Genomic DNA, 21,028 nt, shown 5'->3' with positions numbered 1-21,028 from the left:
ATGCCCTCAGCAGGGAGCTGCGGTCCAGCCACGGATGTGAAATTCAACAGAAGCAGGTGTCTTTCCTCTTTAGCAAAAGGGGCCGTCTCCAGATCGACCTCTTCACCACGGCAGCAAATTCCAAATGCACAGAGTTCGCCAGCAGGTTTCCCCAGCCGGGGAGCCTAGGTGACGCCTTCTCGCTCAGATGGGAAATTCTGTATGCGTTACCCCCAATTCTGCTTCTACTGCATGTCATCAACACACTCAAACTCTGTCACTACAAGATGATATTCCCGCCTGGTACCCGGATCTGCTCCGCCTGTTGGTGGCTCCAGCCATCCATCTGCCTCCTCTTCCCGACCTACTCTCCAGAGAAAGGGGGACCATTTCTGCATCACGACCCAGCATCATTGAAACTCACAGCTTGGCTCCTGCAGCCCTAGAGTTTGGCCAATCTTCCTATGAAATGTAAAGTGGTTCTTACCAAGGCCAGAGCGTCATCTACACTATTGTGTTACGGGCACAAGTGGAAGCGCTTCACGGTGTGGTGCAGGTCCCAGAAGATCCCGCCTCGGTGCGTCACGGCCCCTCAACCCCTGCCGTACCTACTGTCACTAGCCAAGGCTGGATTGGCCAATGCCTCCATCAGCGTGCATCTGGTAGCTAAATCACGATACACCCGCACGCCGGGCAGACCATCATTGTGGTCCCAAAGGCTTGTCAAAGAATTTATCAAAAAGGGCCTTTAGTGAAGGCTGCTGCCCCAGCATGGGAGCTCAATGACGTCCTCAGCAGGTTCATGGGCTACCATTCGAACCATTGTATCAGAACCCCCAGAAGTTACTTTCTTGGAAGGCAGCGTGTTCCTGGTGGCTATCACCTCGGCCAGGCGGGTCGGGGAAATGCAAGCTTTCTCCTGCAAACACCCATACCTGTCATTTCATGCTGCAAGGGTGGTGCTTCGGTCCCACCCTTCCTTTATGCCTAAGGTTCCGTCTACATTCCACCTTAACGAATCCTTAATGCTTCCAGTATTCTTCCTGAATCCTGCTTCAGCCGCTGAACGGTTACTGCAACGCTGCACGTTGCTCGGGCCTTGAAGTTCTATGTGGTTCGCACAAAGGATTTTTGGAAAACTTCTCAACTTTTTGTGAACTTTGGTCATGTGAATCAGGGCAATGCCCTGTTAAAGGCTTCCATATCCAGGTGGCTCTCCGGGTGCATCATGCACCGTCATCGTCTGGCCAACAGACTACTCCTGGGCTGTTTTGGACCCATTCCACCAGAGCCATCGCTGCAACAACTGCGTTTCTCTATGGGGTTCCCCTGCTGGACATTTGCAAGGCTGTGTGACCTATTTCCTTGAGGTGAGTCGGTTCCAGGGGTAAGTGTGTGTACCTCTGTTGAGCTTGGCCACCTCCTGTAGTTGTGTAGATGTGTACTGCTGTATATTCGTATTCATGAGCATGTGAATCCATGCCAGACCCCATGCTTGGGAGGGAACAAGTTAGTTACCTGCAACTGTTGTTCTCCAGCATGGGTCTGGCGTGGATTCACATGCAAACCCTCCCTCCTAACCCGCAGTGTTCTTTTGGGTTCATACTGGCCCCTCAAATGCTTTGAATCTGAAGATGGGTACCAGGGGCGGGACTCAAGGAGACGGTCGTCATTGAATGGGTGCAGTATAACCCAGTCTCCAGTGATTGGATATTGAGAGAAAGGTTGTTTTCAAGCTTTTAAAGCAAGACTGCTTTCTTTTTCTTACAGCGGATTCCCGGCCTGATGGCAAAGAATATTCATGAGCATGTGAATTCATGCCAGACCCATGCTGAAGAACAACAGTTACAGGTAAGTAACGTATTCCTTCTTCAGCCTCTGGCCTGTGGTGTTGGTGTCTCTGCTTGGGGTTCCAGCTCTATGTCGGCTTCCCTGAATCCCTTTTCCCCTCTATCAGTTTGATCTTGGTCAGGGACTTCCAGCAAGTCTGGAAACACTGCTTTTCCTAAGATTCCCTGGGCAATCTTATCTCTGATCTTAATGTGATAAGATTGCCTTCCATTATTTTGAAGAAGGACCTTAACATCTCCCCTATAATCCGTGTCCACTACCCAGGCCATGAACATACAAAACATATTTCCAGGCTAACCCAGACTTAGATGTTAACCTGATATAGGTTGTCTTGGGATATGTTAAGGGCAGTGGTTCAAATTTGTCGTTCTCCTGGTTTTAAAATCAGATCTGGACCACTGGATAAGTCAAAACAAATTGACTCACAGGTGGCCACTGAGGGTTTGGAAGCCCTGTCATTAAGCTTGGTAAACTTTAGGGTTCCCCGGTTTGTGTCAACCAGGCCAGATATCACTCCTGACACCATTATAAGGGTGTAGAAGTACAAGTCTGACTCAATGATGGCATGGTGATTGGCAAAGACTTTTATGGTAATAAAAGGAAAAGAGAACCTATCTTGCCCTATTTCTAAGAGGGGTTTCCTTACCTCAAAAGTGCTACGGGGTCTGCCAGGATCTCTAAAGTAAAGAGTCCACCATCCTGTGTCAAAATCCTATTTTCTTCGCTTACACTACAAAGAAACTAAATAACTGGGGGAGTGAGTTTCAATGAGTCCAAACTGACACTATACTTTGAGGGCATGTATCTCTTCCTCGGGTTACTGTCTCGTACTGAAGCAATATAAAGTTTCAGGTTCATCAGCTTCTGCAGGTATAGCTTATAAGCAATGTCCATTATTGGTCATAGATGTTTTCACTATGGTTTCCTTGGGAATTGGCTTTTTTCAATCTTCCTGACAAGGGGGGTGACTCCCTCCACTCTGATCTGTGAGAAACCTGAAGGTGTCTCACCCGCTAGTCCCCCGGGGATCTGTCATCCAGGTGGCCAGGACACGGCCACCGCTTTTGGATCCAGTTCCTGGGGGTGGACCAGTGTGGGAGGAGGCACTTAACCACCCCCCTTTCTGACACAAACACTTTCGAACGGACAACTCCCTGTGAGCGAAAACGGACTAACATCCGAGCCGGATACCAGACATGTCCCAATACAATGGTCAGGCAAGGTCAGGCAATTACTGATCATTACACACACCTGACTTCCATCACACGTCCCCATACGGATAAAAGGCGGAGCGCGAAAACACACTCTGAGCAAGGCAAAGCACACGAGGAAGCAACAGTTCCAAGATGGCAGTTTAATACAAGGAGAAAGACGGCAAGACCAAAGAGGGTTGCAAGGGGGAAGGTGCCCTTGAACTTTTCAGAGAAAGACCATTACTTTGATGAGCCTTTGAGAATAAGGAACATAAGACCTGGAATCAAAGCTGAAGAAACCTGCATAGTGTATCGGAGGTACCCGGGGCTCTCCTACGTCGATAGCCAAGGCAGGGAGGAGCGTTTGACGCTGTGGTACTGTCGTTGGCTCCTACAACAAAGCAGCACCAATAAAGTCAGCACAGCTGTTGAGTCGAAATACTGGTACCAGACCGGTCTGTGTCAGTGCCAAGGTTGCAAGCGGCAACATTGTAAGGAGAAATCTGAAGAGAACAGTGTGTGAAACGTATGTGACGAGTGACGCAAATATAATTGAACAGCAGATGAGTGACTGAACTTTTGAAGCCAAGCTAGATGATATAAACAGTGGTCCGGCGCCACGTGGGTGCTCATTTGAAGGTCTCTTTTAGGTGTCCAACTGAGAGGTGGCAAATGTAAAAAGGAATTGTAAAATCGAAGTGGTCCTGCAGCGGGTCAAGCTAAACCCTGTGCAAATTTGAAAGTCTTCAATAGTTAATACGAACTGAAATTGGTCCAAACCCGGCTGAGGGAGACTAATTGTGTAAGAGGAAGGATCTGGGCCCAGCTGAGGGGGATCCAGCGTGAACCGCAAGTCACCCGAGAAAGAATATTCTCTGAACATTGAAAAGGGGGATCTAAGCCTGGAAGAGGGGGATCCAAAGTAACGATTGTTGTATAAAAGGGATCTGAGCCCATCTGAGGGTGATCCAGGGTGAAGAGTGAATCAACTGAATATGAGTATTGTAAGAGGAAAATACCTTTTTTGTTTGTTTTGGTACATCAGGCCCTCTGAATCAAGAGACTTTGAGATGTAAAGAGACTGGGGCACAGAAGGCCCTAATGCTGGTAATTGAACTGTGTCCTTGTGCCGAAGAAGCCAGAGAGTGAACCGCTTTGTCCCGTGCTGAAAACGTGGGCAAGGGAGGCCAACGGCCTGAACATCCTGACATATAATTTTGAACACTTCTTTCTTTTTCATTACATTATTCCCTACACTATTTGTATTTAGAGGTAAGGAATGGCAATAGTTTATTTTGGTATGGGCCCTTTTATTTTGACAAGACACCACTAGGACTGCATTATTATTATTTGATGGTCTTAGCTTGCTCCCATCTATAGATTTAGGATTAGATAGGCGTTTATCAAACCCTTTTTGAAGTTCAATAAACACCCTTCAACTGTGGCCACTTGTGTCTGTCTTACTGTTAATACCATGCCTTCTTTACAGATCCCAATTCATGATGTCATGGGGATGCCTCCCTCTCCCTAATCTTTCTCAATTTTTGATAGCTCAAGTCTCTGTGGGGGCAGGGGGGTCTCCCTTTGACCTTTCTCATGATGCTTATGCAACGCAGGATTTGATGGGGGAATCTCTTCCTTCCCCTGGCTTTAGCCCCATTCAGGCAGTTCAATATTAATGGGGGGAATGTCTCCCCGCCCCATAGCCTTTCTCAGGCTTTTCAGAAAGTTCAACAAACAATGGGGGAATATCTCTCTTCCCCTGGCCTTTCTCAGGTCTCTCACACAATGTAACAAACAGTGGAGTAATGTCTCCCTTCCCATGGCCTTTCTCAGGCACTGAAGAAAGTTCAACAAACAGTGGGTGAATACCTCCCTTCCCCAGGCCTTTCACAATATTTTATTTCTTCTGGATAGCCCTGGTTCACTAACCTGCAAGGGACTGTATCTGCTCCACAGTTCACTCTTCAACTGTGGGTCCTAGACCCTCATTTCTGTGTTCTTTTGGCTTGTAGTATCTGGGAATCTTCTTTCCCAACTACTGAGAAGAGGAAGAAGGCTTAGGAGGCTGCTCAATATGTGCTTGGGGTCTGAGACCCTTTTGATCTGGTCATCCACCCTTCGGGTCCCACCAACTGTTTCCGGCCACCCAGAGCTTCACAGGGTGCTTGTCCGTGGGTCTCTGCGGCCTCCTGCTCTGGCTCCTTCTGACTTTTGCAGGGGCTGTGGTGTTTCTCGACCGGCTGGCTGTCTGGAGCTTCTGCTCGTATGCCACTCCATCCATGGCAGACCTTCCCTTAACACCTCTGCTTTCGGGTAAGCATCTCGGTTCGTGCTCTCCTTGCCTGCCGCTCTTCTCACTTTCGAATCTTCAGGTTTCGCTCCAGCGGGCTTCTCTTCCAACAAAGTCCTTCTTCCCTTTTTATCATACGGTCTAATTTAATTGTTTTAGAATGTATAGTCTGTCCACTTTGGATACACAGGGTGTTCCGCATTACTCAGCGCTTTCTTCTCATCTCAGTGAGGATGCTCTCCCTCTCTACTGGGTTGTTAGTGTTCTTCTTCATCCCAGTTTCTGAGTGAGCCTTCCCTAATTCAACTCTACTCTTCCCCCTCTCAGTACTTCTAGAGGAAGTGATGCCATCTACCCTACAGAGACACATGGAAGTGTGTGGGGGAGGTGGAGTCTAAACAGGGTATGTGGGTGGGATAGGGGTTACTATCTGCTGGACGTACCGCCTTCTCTCTGGATAATCATCCCTATTCCTATGGGGGGGATCTCTCCCCCTATGATCCTCCCGCTGAGTACCACCCCGAAGGGGACTATCGGGTAGCGTCTCACCTCCCTGGCCACAGGGGAAAGGGCTGCCCCCTAGAAAAGAAGGGATGATATCCTGAGATTCGTCAGTGTGCCCATGATCATTATTACATGATGGAGAGTGGGGGTCTCTGCGATTGTAAGCCTACTGTATGTTCCTAGTAAGTGGAGAAGAGCACTAGGCAAAAGTTTGTACTTTAACTTTCACCTCCGGTGCAGCTACTTTGACGTATACTCCTATCACATGAAGGCGTTTACTTGATCCTATGTATAAATATATGGCAAGAGGGGACTTCTATGGGCTGTCAGGGGTGCAGTTCTTCCATGGTGCAGCTTGCAATGTCTTTCAGTGCTACTGGTGACTTAAAAAGCCAGATACAACGGCAAAAGAGCTTAATTTGGCATATGTTACGATTACTGAACATTTTAAATCAATCTGTTCAAACAGAGCAGATGGTATACTCACTTGAAGGGGCGTTGGGCTACTGCCTTAGTCACAGCAGCAATATGTTGGCCGAACTCTTGCCAGGTATCTAGGAAGAGGACGTCAGTGTGGGACCATAACTGCAAAACCACCAATGCCTAAGAGGAGGGAAACCAAATAGACATGGTGATCAGAAAAGCAGCAAGTTGCTCTTGAGAGAAAGGAATGCTTTTCCCCTGTGGTATATTGATAACAGGTGAACAGCCAAACACTCTGTGAAGGAGAACCAAACATACACAGCGACCCAGGAAACACTAAACACTGAGGGCTACTAGAAAAAGGAAATAAAACACAGACAGTGCTTGAGGAGAAACCAACAAGCATGGAGACAAAGGAATTGATTACAAAGACAGTGACCTAAGGAGAACCAAACATGACTGCAAGAAGTTGAAACAACAAAGATGCAGTGACCAATGTGGCACCAGAATATCCAGAGGGAGGAAAACTAAACCCACACAAGGGGTAATGCAATGAGAACCACCACTGCCATAAATAAGGGAACAAAAGAGATCTACGGACCAGAGGGACTCGGAGAATACAGCTAAAGAAAACCGTGGCATATTCTTAAAATGACGTCTGGTGTTTCACTTGCTTTTTTCGCTTAGGTTTCCCTTGAAGGTTTGATTTGTCGAACTTTGTAAAGCCCAACTCTGCATAGTCCACAAGGCTTTCTGGGGCCGGTGTCAGGGCCCGCACTATGTACAACGCTCTCTTCCTAAATGCTCTCCCTCTAGAGTCCTCTGCTCGTCCTCCTCCAACTCTCTGCGGGTGAGCCGCTTTCACAAACAGAGATTTGGGGGTAGATCTTTATCCTCTGCAAGTGCTTGCCTCTGGAACAGCCTCCCTGCCTCTCTCCGTCTTGAGCCAGAGCTCCTTAGGTTTTCCAGAAACTCCTCAAGACTTTTGTCTTCTCTGCTAAACTCTGTTCTTTTTTCCCCACCCTCCTTCCTCCTTCTCCTCCCTAACTCTGTTCAGGTTTTGCTGACTGGTTGGCGGGTTCACCTCCAGAGCCTTACAGGTCCCAGCCCCCTGCCCCCCGCCAGTCTTTGCAATTGCCTCCGGGCCACTGCACTATATTCAGCACTACAGCACTTTCTGCTTACGCTCTATGAGCGAGGCAACCTCTCTGCACTTAACCCAGGGCCCTGTTGGACTGGACGCCTTTGTCACTCCCAGGCCCTCTTCCTTGCACCTCTGTCTGTACGCATGCATTAAAGAAATATACTAGGACTAGTAAGCTTGTCTGCCCTGTCCCCACTCCCCACCTTTCTCTGTCCCCCCTCCCTAGCTGGTCGAAAACTTGAACACTTCATGCACTTGCACTAAGAGAAATGCAGTCAGGCTTAGTACACTAGTTTTTCTGGTTAGATCATTCGGAAACTTCAAGGCCTAAGAATGATTACTGTATTCCCTTGTTCCTCTCCCACCTTGAAGCGCTTGGAAGCATTCCACCCGTGCATAAGCGCTGTATAAATTTACAATTACAAGCTCACACTTGCAATAACTTCTAGGGCACAGCAAGCTTCTCAGAGATAAGGAACTAAATAGAGAAAAAGCTATCCCAAAGGAAACATCTAGGGCCCAAGAGATGGAGCCAAGCACAAACAGGTTTATAAGAGGAGAAGCGAACAGTGACAGGAAGACGAGAACTAAAAAGGCAGTGAAGTACGATAAAAGAAGGTAACCTACAGATACATAGGAACCTAAAGGGAAATCACCAGCGCTTAAGAGAAAGAAAAAAAGGTAGACATAGCCAACTAACTGGAAATCACAAAGCCCATGGGAAAGTGGAATCAAACAGTGACTGAAGGAGAAACCACCGCACAAGATAGATGAGGGCCAAGCAAAGACACTATGGCCAAAGCAGAAACTAACCGTCTACAGGACCTTAGAGAAAGGAACCAAGAAAAAGTGATACAAATTAGTGTGTCAGAGGTAGTCCAAGTGGAAACTAAAGTTAATCATACTAAGAACTGAAAATTGATATGAGAAAAGGAGCTAAAGTGAATAGCACCCCCGCAGGGCTGTGGCCTCCTTAGCGCAGCCCTGCTCCGCTGATGTTGATTGCCGTTTGATTGCCCGTGAGCGCTCGAAGATATGAGCCTATCCCCGGGGACCTGGCACACTCCAGCACCCTGTGAGCACTGCTGGTGATCATCATGGATAAGACAAAGCACTGGGAGCGCTGGTCCACATTGCGAGGAGTGCCGCCGGCGGTAAGAGCAATTCGGTGAGTACACCTCAGAGCTGTTCTGAGCCGGGCAGGGAAGAAGCGTTCTGACCCCCGGCGTGGCTCCCTAGAGAGTCCACAGGTGGATCAGGCCCCCGCCACACCTGGAGAGCCCAATGTGCTTGGCCGCGTGTGCTGTGTCCTCCGGGGGAAACGTTCAACAGGACCGGAGCCGGCCCACTGCTGACTGTGGGGAGCGGGCCGACAAAACACAGGCCACACTAAAGCCCAGGAATCTAAAGGCATTGGCCAGCAATACAGGTGGGGAAGGACCTCTGGCCCACCAGCAGGGAGAATCATCTTCACAGAGATTTCTCCATGTGGGAAAATAACAAGCAGTGCATGGCTAATCACAGGTCTAGCCACACTGGAGTAGTGGTGCTGGGTCCAGAGATTCAAACATAGAGCACATCACCACCTTGGCAGTAGTGCGACTAGTCTGCCCAACCAACTTCACCAGCGCTGGCAAGCTGTGTACTCAGCGCCAATTCTAATTCTCATAAACTCTTCATTATCTTGCGCGAACTCGAGTCTCCAGTCCCTGTTCACACATTAGACTGGTTCACTAAGGTGAAGTCCTTACAGGAAAAATCTGCACACTCCAGAAAAAAATCTGCTCCAAGCAACAAGCCATCCGAGCCAAACCACCACCCTCTTCTCATCCTGCGGCACCACACTCCCCATCCTCCACACCTTTTGACTTTCACACTGTCTCAGAACTGGAAGTAGCTAACATAATCAAAAGCCTCAAGCCATCCCAATGCAAAAGTGAAATTTGCCCGGCCTCCATCATCAAAGACTGCGCAGAGTCGCTCACACCATTCATCAAAGCCATAATCAATGCCTCCTTCACCACAAAAACTGTTCCAGCATCCCTGAATAAAGCATGGATCCTCCCGCTACTAAAAAAGAAACTCCCTCGACCTCTCCATCCCAACCAACTACTGTCCCATCACAACAGTGCCCTTCATCCTAAAGATCCTCGACCATACAGCCTACATCCAAGTACAACAATACATTGAAGCCAACCACATCCTCATCACCCGTCAATCAGGCTTCCGCAGAAGGCATGCAACGGAAACTGCCCTGCTTGAGCTGAAAAATCAACTACATGACATCAAAGACATCAGGGGAAAAGGAAAAGGCCAAGGGATTTCGGGCTCGAGGAACTTAGTAGTGAACATTTATGATTGAGTGTTAAATAGAAAAGAAGAAGCTGTTTTACAAAAGGGCCTTAAATTTGTACCAACCTTTGGAACCAGCCTATTCAACACAAAAGTGGAACTTCACAAACTGACCAGGAAATTGAAACTTAAGGTTTTCTTTGCAGAGATGCATAATGAGAACAACTACAGCACATGAACAACCTGATCTAGTGGAAATCAAACCCAAGAGCACATTTGTAGCCCCTATTAATGTACCAGCAATTGACATTTTTGAAAAAAAATGATCAGATCTAAGAAAAATCCGAATTGGTGCACCAAAAAATAAAAACCTCAGTAGAAGCAAGATGTCAATTATTCAAAATGTATATACTGATGACAAGATTACAATAAGACCAGCTGACAAAGTGGGAGCCTTGGTACTTCAAAACACACATGATTATGTAATGGAGTGCAGAAGACCACACTGTTTATGCCAAAATTGATCATGATGCTACAGAAGAGATTTGCAGCAACCTGGAAACACTTCTAATGAGAGCAGAAGAAAGAGAGATGATCACAAACGAAAACAAAGTCATTCCTATTGAACCCAAGACCTGCAATTCCACACTTTTATCTTCTACTGAAGATTCACAAGAGCTTAACAAACCCTCATGAAGACCAATAGAAGCTGCAACGGGTGGAATATTACAACCTCTTGGCACATATATTGACTATTTTCTCCAGCCCATAATACAAAAAACAGAAACATACGTTAAGGACAGTACACATTTCCTGAACATTTTGGAAAATATACAACTAACCGAAAGTGACATTCTTTTCACGATTGATGTTAACAGCTTGTATACAAGCATTCCTCACGATTTGGGCCAGGAGGCAGTAGAGTGGCTCCTCTTACAAGAGGGTGAAACAGGAGCAGTCAAATAATTTTTGCTTTCACTACTGATCTTCATTTCAACCAATTCCTACGTTAAGTACAACAATGAATATTACCTTCAAACATCTGGTACTGCCATGGGTGCAACTATGGCTCCAGCATATGCAAATGCATTCATGTACCGTTTTGAAACCAATCGCAACCTGCGCAAGACTCAATTGAAAGACAAGCAAAAAATTGGGATATGTTACATCGATGACATTTTTGGGATATGGCAAGACACAAGAGAATCACTTGATAACTTTTTCTTGTACATCAACAGTATAGACCAACAAATCCAATTTACTTCAGAAATAGGTAACCCTGGAATTCACTACTTGGACGTGAAAGTGAATGTACACAACTTCCCTATTCATTAAACCTACAGTCAGGAACAATTTGCTACACCGCATGAGTTTCCACCCACAGAAAACTTTACATAACTTACCCTATGGACAGATGCTACATTTAAAAAGGATCATAAGTGATCAAACAGAACTGGATAAAGAACTCACAAAACTCCACAATAAATTACAAGAACGCAGATATCCAGAGGAAGATCTTAAATCAGCATCAGACAAAGTGGCTGCCAAAACCAGATCTAGCACCAAACATCGAGTCAAACCAGAAGCACCAACATTGGTACACGTATCAAAGTTCTCAACTCAGAGCTCGCAAATTAAAAGGTGCATTAACAAACATTGGCCAATTCTTACCAATGAAGACCGGAATAAGCATCTATTTACCAACCAACCAGCGTTTGCATACCAAAGGTCAAGCAACTTGAGAGACCTATTAGTAAACACCAGAGATGAGAAACCAAGGAACACTAAACACAAGAAAACTGGAGCTTATCCGTGTCTAAACTGCAGCAACTGCAACAATATAGTGAAAGGTGGAGTGGTCTTACATCGCTACACAGGAGAAAAAAATCACAATAAGGTGCTTCGCTACCTGCAACACAGAGAATTGTATATACTGTATACGCTGCCCTTGCGGCATATACTATGTGGGCAAAACAGGACCGAAACTTAGAATACGTAGGAACGAACACAAATCATGCATATGCAATAAGAACAGTAACTCAGCAGTAGCCAGACATTCCAATGAGAAAAATCACAATATATCACAACTTAAGTTTCAAGCCTTGCAAGTCATTGAGATTTCCCAAACTCACATGGACATCAAGAAAAGAAGACGACAAAGAGAATCCTATTGGATTGATCGACTGGACACATTATCACCTCGTGGAATGAACAAGGAGTTTGATCTAAATTGCTTTTTATGAACTGACTCACTTGAATCATCTGCCTAACGAGCTGATGAAGACAAACATTGCGAGCAAAACGTTCTAGCGATAAACACTTTATTTAAACAGCCTTGTAAGACCTGTTCTCACTTGTTAATCCACTTCCATGATGAGCTCATCAAGAACACTGATATTGGTTATGCTGTCATGATCTCTGCTTCCAAAAGGTCAGGGTTTTCCCAACTCCCTTGGAAGCAGATCCATAACCCAGGTTCCGAGGGCCAACCAGTCCCAAATGGGACCTTTTGGACCCAGTCCTGGCGCCAGTGGCACCAGGCTCATAAATATGCCCAGTCCCAGCGCTGGAAGCGCCGGGCTCATAATGCTTGGGTGGACTTACCTGCAGCAGACCATGCTGCTTACTTGCCTGCCAGTTGAGCCTCTGATCCTCTTCTGTTTGGAACTACTTTTCCTGTTGGGTGGGGCAGGAGCCACTCCCTAGGTTCAGAACACTGGAACTCTTCTGGAAAGCAGGAACTCTTTTCTTACCTAGGCGTGGCTGTGGAAGGAGACACCTAAGCACTACAGGAGGCTATTTAAACCACACCCGATGGATGAATCTTGCTTTGCGTTATTCTGCATCCTCTGCAGCAGAACGCTCATCGTGTCTTCTGCATCTGATCCTGGGCCTAAGGAAAAAGGCTTACCATCCTGAATCCAGTCTTCAGCAACACCTATAAAGACAAGAAAGAACAGGTTAGCATTACGGTCTTCAGTGACAGCGCTTCACTTACCAGATCCATCGGCTGTCATCAACGCCTCGCGCTGCATTCCGGCATCTGAAAGACAAAGGCTTACCTACTCTTCGTGCGCTGCGGAGGTCTTCGCACTGCATTCCGGCATCTGAAAGACAAAAGCTTACCAACTCTTCGCACGCTCCGGAGGCCTTCGGCGCTGCATCCCGCATCTGAAAAACAAAACAAGGTGCGTTTAAAGACATTGGGGAACTTTAATACTCACGTGCCATTACTCCTTTCCACATCTAACCCAGTGGGTATTCCGGCACCCTGCAGCCGCTCCGAACTTGTACCTGCAAAATAAAAAGACAGTTAGAGCGCATCGTGAAGCAGGCAACAAGCGCTTACTTACGTGCTTCCAGGCGCTTCAATTCATCACACGGGCTCCATCTTCAACTCACTTCAGCCCGTCATCCGCCATCGTCGGAACCCTGCAAAACAAGAGACATCATTACTAAAGACTTTTAAAGACATTAGAATTACTCGAAACTTACCGTTCGTGCAGTAAACGACGGACAGCAGTCCTCTGAAGTCAAGAGGCCTGCTCCCCTTATCCAGTGAAGAAACTGGTTACAGCACCCTGCCCCGAGGCAGATGGAGAGCACGGCGTTCACTTACCTAAGGTGAGAGCGTTGACCTTTGGGGTTCTACAAGAGAAGAGAAAGGGAAGAAGAGAGAGACATTCAATAACCCAGTTCATTAATCCCATATTTTCTATCTGCAGACATCTTACCCTTCGAGTCAGACATACAGTGCACAGAGGTCCAGCCCAAAGAGCCAGCCGTGTGTTACACATCACCTTTGAAGATACGGTATACGCCCAGTCAAGACCGGCGCCTCTACGGGAATCAGGTGAGCGTTACAGAACGCAAAGCCTACCGCAAAACTCCCGTCCAGGCGCTATGGAAACCTCGGATACCGACCAGCTAGCCCAGTTACTTGGGGAACTAAGGGCAGAAGTGCATGCAGCCTGTCAGGAAACGAACGCTCTAAGAAGGGAATTGATTATTTCCAAGGAGCGAACAGATGATCTCGCTAGACAATTGCTACAGTCACAAGCCGGACAGACCCCGTTACCCGCATCTGGGGGAAATCTTCCTTCTACATCCTCTATGAATCCAGTGCAGATCAACCTACCTGGGAATGTACCTCTGGCTCCGCCCGAACGATTTTCTGGTGACCCAAAGAGGTTTGCAGTATTTATCAATCAGTGCCGGTTGCATTTCTTATGCTGGCCAGCAGCCTTTCCAACAGATCAAGCTAAAGTAGCTTTCGTGCTTTCGTACCTTAGTGGCAATGCGGCAGACTGGTCGATCCCTCTAGTGAATCAAGATGATCCGGTCCTCCATGATTTTCAAGCTTTTCAGCTCAGTATGGAAAAACTGTTCGCAAGACATTCACAGGGGCAGGCCTTGGACAATGAGCTTCTTTCGTTGCGACAAGGTAATCAAGACCTTTTGGCTTATATTGCGTCTTTCAACAGACTGATAGTGGAAACTCAATGGCCTGAGGACAAAAGGATTACGCTGTTTTATAGAGGTCTACGTGGAGAGCTCAAAGATGTGTTAGCCCAAGTAGTGAATCCCCCACAAGATTGTTCGGACTATATAGACTTAGTCGTTCAAATAGATCACAGACTGCAGAACAGGAAGGCCGATCGTTCCAAGTTTGATGCTCGAGTATTTTCCAAACCGCCAACTCCTTCCAAAGGAGTAGACTCCGGGGAACCCATGCAAATAGGGGGCCTGAAAGGTCCTCTAACACAAAAGGAGCGGGAAAGGAGAAAACAGTTGCAATTATGCCTCTATTGCGGAAACTCAGGGCACTTTCTTCGAGACTGTCCGGTGAAACCTGCCAAGAAGGCAGTAGGAGCTGCAGTTACCAAAGTTACAAACTCTGAGCAGGGAAACGACCTCGCCCGACAAGAATAGAAGTCCTCTTGCCGAGCGTGAAAACCAGTTCCGTGACCTCGCATTTCGTGATACCTATGGTCCTCATTAGCCCTGATAATCCGGACCGATTACATGCAATTGAAGCTTACGTCGACAGCGGTGCCATCGGCAATTATGTGGATCATGAAATGGTTTTGAGGATGAATCTAACTCTTTGTCCCAAGGCTGTAAAGGACGTCATTACTACGGTGGATGGAACGGAGATAGCCTCCGGACCAGTAACACATACCACTCAAGAAGTGACGTTAGTAAGTCAAGATGGACACCATGAGAAGATCGTGTTCGATGTGATCAAGGCTCCTCAGTTTCAGATTATTCTAGGAATACCTTGGTTAGAGAAACACAATCCTCTGATCGATTGGCGAGCAAGAACGGTCCAGTTTCCAGAATGTGTCTCTACTTGTCACCCTCCACCTGGTGTTGCACTGGCAGCAATTTCTTCAGAGACTCCCCAGTTACCTCCCGAATACCTAGAATACCAAGATGTTTTCCGGAAGGATCAGGCTAACTCTCTACCTCCTCATAGGTCTTATGACTGCCAGATAGACCTGATACCTGGATCTACTCCTCCTTGTAGTAGAATTTATGCCCTCACCGAGCCTGAGAACCTTCACCTTCGACAATACCTGGATCAATACCTGGCAAATGGGTTTATTCGTCCTTCCAAGTCCCCTGCTTCTTCAGCTTTGTTCTTCGTTCCAAAAAAGGAAGGAGACCTTAGAACTTGTATAGATTATCGCTCCCTGAACCAGATCACCGTCAAGAATAGATATCCGTTACCTTTGATCCCTGAACTCCTGGACCAAGTCAGAAAAGCATGCATATATACAAAGCTGGATCTTAGAGGAGCCTACCACTTGGTACGAGTAAAAGAGGGCGATGAATGGAAGACGGCCTTCCGCACCAAATATGGGCTATTTGAATATCAGGTCATGCCCTTCGGACTTTGCAATGCCCCGGCCGCCTTTCAATATTTTATGAACGATGTCCTCAGAGAGCTCATAGATGTGTGTGTTGTTGTTTACATTGACGACATCCTCGTTTATTCTTCATCGGAATCTGAACATCGGAAACACGTGAAAATGGTCCTCGAAAGATTGCGTCAACACAAACTTTTCGCTAAGTTGGAAAAATGTGTTTTCAACGTGACTGAAGTTGAATTCTTGGGATTCATATTATCACCTAGCGGAGTGCGTATGGATTCAAAGAAGGTCGATGCAGTTCTCAAATGGCCATCACCATCCTCCGTAAAAGGTGTGCAAAGCATGTTAGGCTTCGCTAACTTTTACCGCAGGTTTATCCCCGAATTTTCTCAGATAGTCAAGCCCATCACTGCCTTGTTAAAGAAAAACAAACGTTTTGAATGGTCTACCGAGGGGGAACAAGCTTTCCAGGATTTGAAGACTAGATTTATCTCTGCACCAATCTTAAAACACCCTCGCCCCGAACTCCCCTACATCGTGGAAACTGATGCTTCAAGCCTTGCCATGGGGGCAGTTCTATCACAAAAGGACCCGGTAACCAATCAGTTGCATCCCGTGGCATTTTGGTCCCGCAAATTCTCACCTCCTGAAATCAATTACACGATTACTGACAAGGAACTTCTGGCTATCAAGTCTGCCTTTAAGGCTTGGCGGCATTATCTGCTGGGGGCCCGACACACCGTTACTGTGATTACGGATCACCGAAACCTGCAATATTTGAAAACCGCAAAAGCTCAATCCTCTAGACAACTCCGTTGGGCATTATTCTTTGCCGAGTTTGACTTCATAATTACCTATAGACCTGGTACAAAAAACGGTAAAGCTGATGCCCTTTCTCGGATAGGAGTGGAAGAACACTTGATCAACCCTAAACCTGTACCAATCATTCCAGAACAAAGAATTCTGGGTGTAACCGCCACACAATCCATAGAGGAAGTTAAGGATGAAGCCAGGCAACTTGTAACTCCAGCAGACATACAGAATTGGCATCTGCAGGGAAAGGACTTTGCAGTAAAAGACAACTTATTGTATTTCCAAGAACGATTATACCTGCCCAGCACAGATTTACAGAAAAAAGTAATCTCTTGTTATCACGATTCTTTAATGGAAGGACATCCCGGTATGGCCAAGACCTCAGAAAAAATCAAGCGCTACTTCTGGTGGCCGTCTTGGAAAAAAGATATCAGAGACTTTATAATGTCCTGTGGAGTATGCGCCCAAAACAAGAGTCAAAAGGAAAGACCAGCAGGCCTCTTACGCCCTATTGACATCCCACCTCGCCCTTGGCATACGCTTTCTATGGACTTCATCACCGATCTACCTCCAAGCTCCGGATACAATACGATTCTAGTAATCGTGGACTTATTCTCCAAGATGGCGCATTTCATTCCGCTCAAAGGCTTGCCAACAGCAGCAACTCTGGCCCGAGAATTTCTCGAAAACATCGTCCGACTGCACGGTTTTCCTTCGGTTCTAATTTCGGATCGAGGTAGTCAATTTATTTCTCATTTTTGGCGAAGTTGCTGTCGGTCGGCTCAAATTGATATGAGACTATCAACCAGTCACCACCCTCAGACCGACGGACAAACCGAGAGGACCAATCAAACTCGGGAACAGTATTTACGCTGCATGCTGCAACAAACTGAAAAAACTTGGAAAGACATCCTTTGGATAGCCGAATATGCCTACAACAACTCTGTCCATTCGGGAACTGGGAAAACCCTGTTTTTTCTTTTATACGGCAGTCACCCTCGAACCTCGGAGTTGGATCCCCTCCAAGATCTTGAAACACCAGCAGTTGACTACCTGCATTCTACAATCACTCAAGCCTTTAAGGAAGCTGTTTCTCATCTTCAAAGGGCTAAAGAACAATACAAGAAAGGAGCAGATCAACATCGGAAGGAAGCCCCTCAATATCAAGTAGGGGATCAAGTCTGGTTATCCACCAAATATCTACCTCTAAAAGGGCCACGCACATTCAACCCAAGATACCTTGGTCCCTATTCCATCACTACCATAGTAAACCCAGTAGCGGTCAAGTTGGACTTGCCCCCGCACATGAAGATACATCCGGTCTTCCACGTCTCTCTATTAAAACCCGTGCAACCTCAAACCCGACTAACTAAATCTCCAAAACCCATCCTAGTTGATGGAGAACACGAGTTTGAAGTCAAAAGCATTCTGGACTCCAAGATCTCCAAATCTAAACTATTTTACCTAATTGACTGGAAAGGCTACGGCCCCCAAGAGAGATCCTGGAAACCCTGCTGAATATGTCCACGCTCCTCGCCTAATCAAAAGATTTCACCGAACATTTCCTGACAAGCCAAAACCCCCGGGGAAGCCCAGTTTGGGAGGGGCCTTGAGGGGGGGTACTGTCATGATCTCTGCTTCCAAAAGGTCAGGGTTTTCCCAACTCCCTTGGAAGCAGATCCATAACCCAGGTTCCAAGGGCCAACCAGTCCCAATTGGGACCTTTTGGACCCAGTCCTGGCGCCAGTGGCACCAGGCTCATAAATATGCCCAGTCCCAGCGCTGGAAGCGCCGGGCTCATAATGCTTGGGTGGACTTACCTGCAGCAGACCATGCTGCTTACTTGCCTGCCAGTTGAGCCTCTGATCCTCTTCTGTTTGGAACTACTTTTCCTGTTGGGTGGGGCAGGAGCCACTCCCTAGGTTCAGAACACTGGAACTCTTCTGGAAAGCAGGAACTCTTTTCTTACCTAGGCGTGGCTGTGGAAGGAGACACCTAAGCACTACAGGAGGCTATTTAAACCACACCCGATGGATGAATCTTGCTTTGCGTTATTCTGCATCCTCTGCAGCAGAACGCTCATCGTGTCTTCTGCATCTGATCCTGGGCCTAAGGAAAAAGGCTTACCATCCTGAATCCAGTCTTCAGCAACACCTATAAAGACAAGAAAGAACAGGTTAGCATTACGGTCTTCAGTGACCGCGCTTCACTTACCAGATCCATCGGCTGTCATCAACGCCTCGCGCTGCATTCCGGCATCTGAAAGACAAAGGCTTACCTACTCTTCGTGCGCTCCGGAGGTCTTCGCACTGCATTCCGGCATCTGAAAGACAAAAGCTTACCAATTCTTCGCATGCTCCGGAGGCCTTCGGCGCTGCATCCCGCATCTGAAAAACAAAACAAGGTGCGTTTAAAGACATTGGGGAACTTTAATACTCACGTGCCATTACTCCTTTCCCAGTGGGTATTCCGGCACCCTGCAGCCGCTCCGAACTTGTACCTGCAAAATAAAAAGACAGTTAGAGCGCATCGTGAAGCAGGCAACAAGCGCTTACTTACGTGCTTCCAGGCGCTTCAATTCATCACACGGGCTCCATCTTCAACTCACTTCAGCCCGTCATCCGCCATCGTCGGAACCCTGCAAAACAAGAGACAGCATTACTAAAGACTTTTAAAGACATTAGAATTACTCGAAACTTACCGTTCGTGCAGTAAACGACGGACAGCAGTCCTCTGAAGTCAAGAGGCCTGCTCCCCTTATCCAGTGAAGAAACTGGTTACAGCACCCTGCCCCGAGGCAGATGGAGAGCACGGCGTTCACTTACCTAAGGTGAGAGCGTTGACCTTTGGGGTTCTACAAGAGAAGAGAAAGGGAAGAAGAGAGAGACATTCAATAACCCAGTTCATTAATCCCATATTTTCTATCTGCAGACATCTTACCCTTCGAGTCAGACATACAGTGCACAGAGGTCCAGCCCAAAGAGCCAGCCGTGTGTTACACATCACCTTTGAAGATACGGTATACGCCCAGTCAAGACCGGCGCCTCTACGGGAATCAGGTGAGCGTTACATATGCTTAAGCAGCGACATCTGCAATTCCAACACCAGATGGTGTAGTCGTACTTTTACATGGAACACATCACTCATAACTGATTTGCATAATTTATTTTCCAGGTGAGTTAATTAAAAGCACATGACTACTTTGCACAATCAGCTAGTTCCACAAGTTCAACAACACTATCATCAAATTATATAGTGCGACTTTGACATCAATTAATCTCCCACGCATAGCCACAATAACTTACTTAAGAGAGGACAATATGTGAGTTGTTCTTGCCCCTCAAATTGGGCAGCATGCATCTATTAGGTGTGGCCCACTACTAATAATATTTTGTGGAATTATGTCTATTCAACCCTGTATTACACACAACACAAAGAGAAGGATGATGCAGTATCTTGTTGCTTTGTACCAGCAACCATGCATGATGAGTTTATACAAATAGTTTATACACAATTTTTCACACGGGCATATCTATGCTAGTATATGCATTTAAACTAGCTGACTGTCTTTAGGACCAGTGGATAAAAAAACTACAGCTGTCGGCAGACACTGACACAAACCTTCATGTATTGCCCCTTCCAAGATGGCTGACACAATAAGATGCAGTCGGCCATATTGTTGTACAATGTTCCCTTGACAACGGTAGTTACATTGAGATGACGCTTGCCGCGGCAGTTGTGTTCGCGGCATGAGCAGCAGTAAACATAGCGATCCCCTGTCCAAGGTAAGAGCGGAACTTTCTGTAACAATACGTGCTTAATTTTTCACCATATGACAATGAAACGCTTACAATATTATTGGCATTACTCGTTTTTAGAGGGATATTCAAGAATGCTGCAAACCGCTTTTTGAGCAGGGCAGCGCCTTGCAGACAGGTTAGTGGAGCTGACACGTTGCATGGGTGATAATACATTATAGACACAGGGTTAGCACGTGGATATGCACATGGGTGTAAATGTATTTATTCATAAGTACACACTTATCATTATGTGAATGATTGAAAGGGAAATGGGAACGATATAACATCCTGTAATGGATACACCATTTCACAACAGGTCTGAGACAACACAGGCTGATAACCAACAATAGCTCACTAAGCAATGAGACTATGAGACGCATGAAAATAATACGCTATGCATTTAACTAGATTGCAATTGCCTTTGGATTCAGATTTTTTTGGCATCTAATTTTGTTCATGTCTATATGTTTTTCTCTATATGTTACTTTTCTCTTATGTGTTTTTTCTCAAATGTGGGTACCCTATGTTCAAATGGTGCATAATGTTATGAAAACTGTAATTATGGTATATTTTGTGTAGTACAGTACCAAGAAAAGACTGGCCTCTGATGAAGGATTGTATCCGAAATGCATTCGCCATACAGTGATTGTTTGCTGTAAATTTTACCACAGATATTTTGGTGAAGAATAACCAAAGACTAAGGAATAAAAATACAGTTTGAAATATGATTCACAGTTTTCAAGTCATGACTCAAAAACAAGCTTGAAGATGAATTAACACCCAGTGGGAAATACGGGTTTGTGGCCCACAACGAAAGCTAGTTAGCCTAGGTCTCTCTTTTCAAACCTGTTTGCTTCTCA

At 46.4% G+C, this 21,028-nt stretch overlaps 1 protein-coding gene across 3 annotated transcripts in view; it reads right to left on the bottom strand.

Moving 5' to 3' along the window:
- Positions 1-21,028, bottom strand: part of EME2 (essential meiotic structure-specific endonuclease subunit 2) — a 476,808-nt gene that overhangs the window by 58,069 nt on the left and 397,711 nt on the right. For all 3 annotated transcript variants that reach the window (XM_069646994.1, XM_069646995.1, XM_069646996.1), the window contains one exon: positions 6,308-6,423. In XM_069646994.1, coding sequence (XP_069503095.1) covers positions 6,308-6,423 — 116 coding nt within the window. The remainder of the gene's footprint in view (positions 1-6,307; positions 6,424-21,028) is intronic.

The sequence above is a fragment of the Ambystoma mexicanum genome, chromosome 2q (genome assembly GCF_040938575.1).
Source record: "Ambystoma mexicanum isolate Mex_15411 chromosome 2q, UKY_AmexF1_1, whole genome shotgun sequence".
Classification (NCBI taxonomy): domain Eukaryota; kingdom Metazoa; phylum Chordata; class Amphibia; order Caudata; family Ambystomatidae; genus Ambystoma; species Ambystoma mexicanum.
Note: the sequence above shows the minus strand (reverse complement) of the source record. Positions and strands in the feature narration are given on the sequence as shown.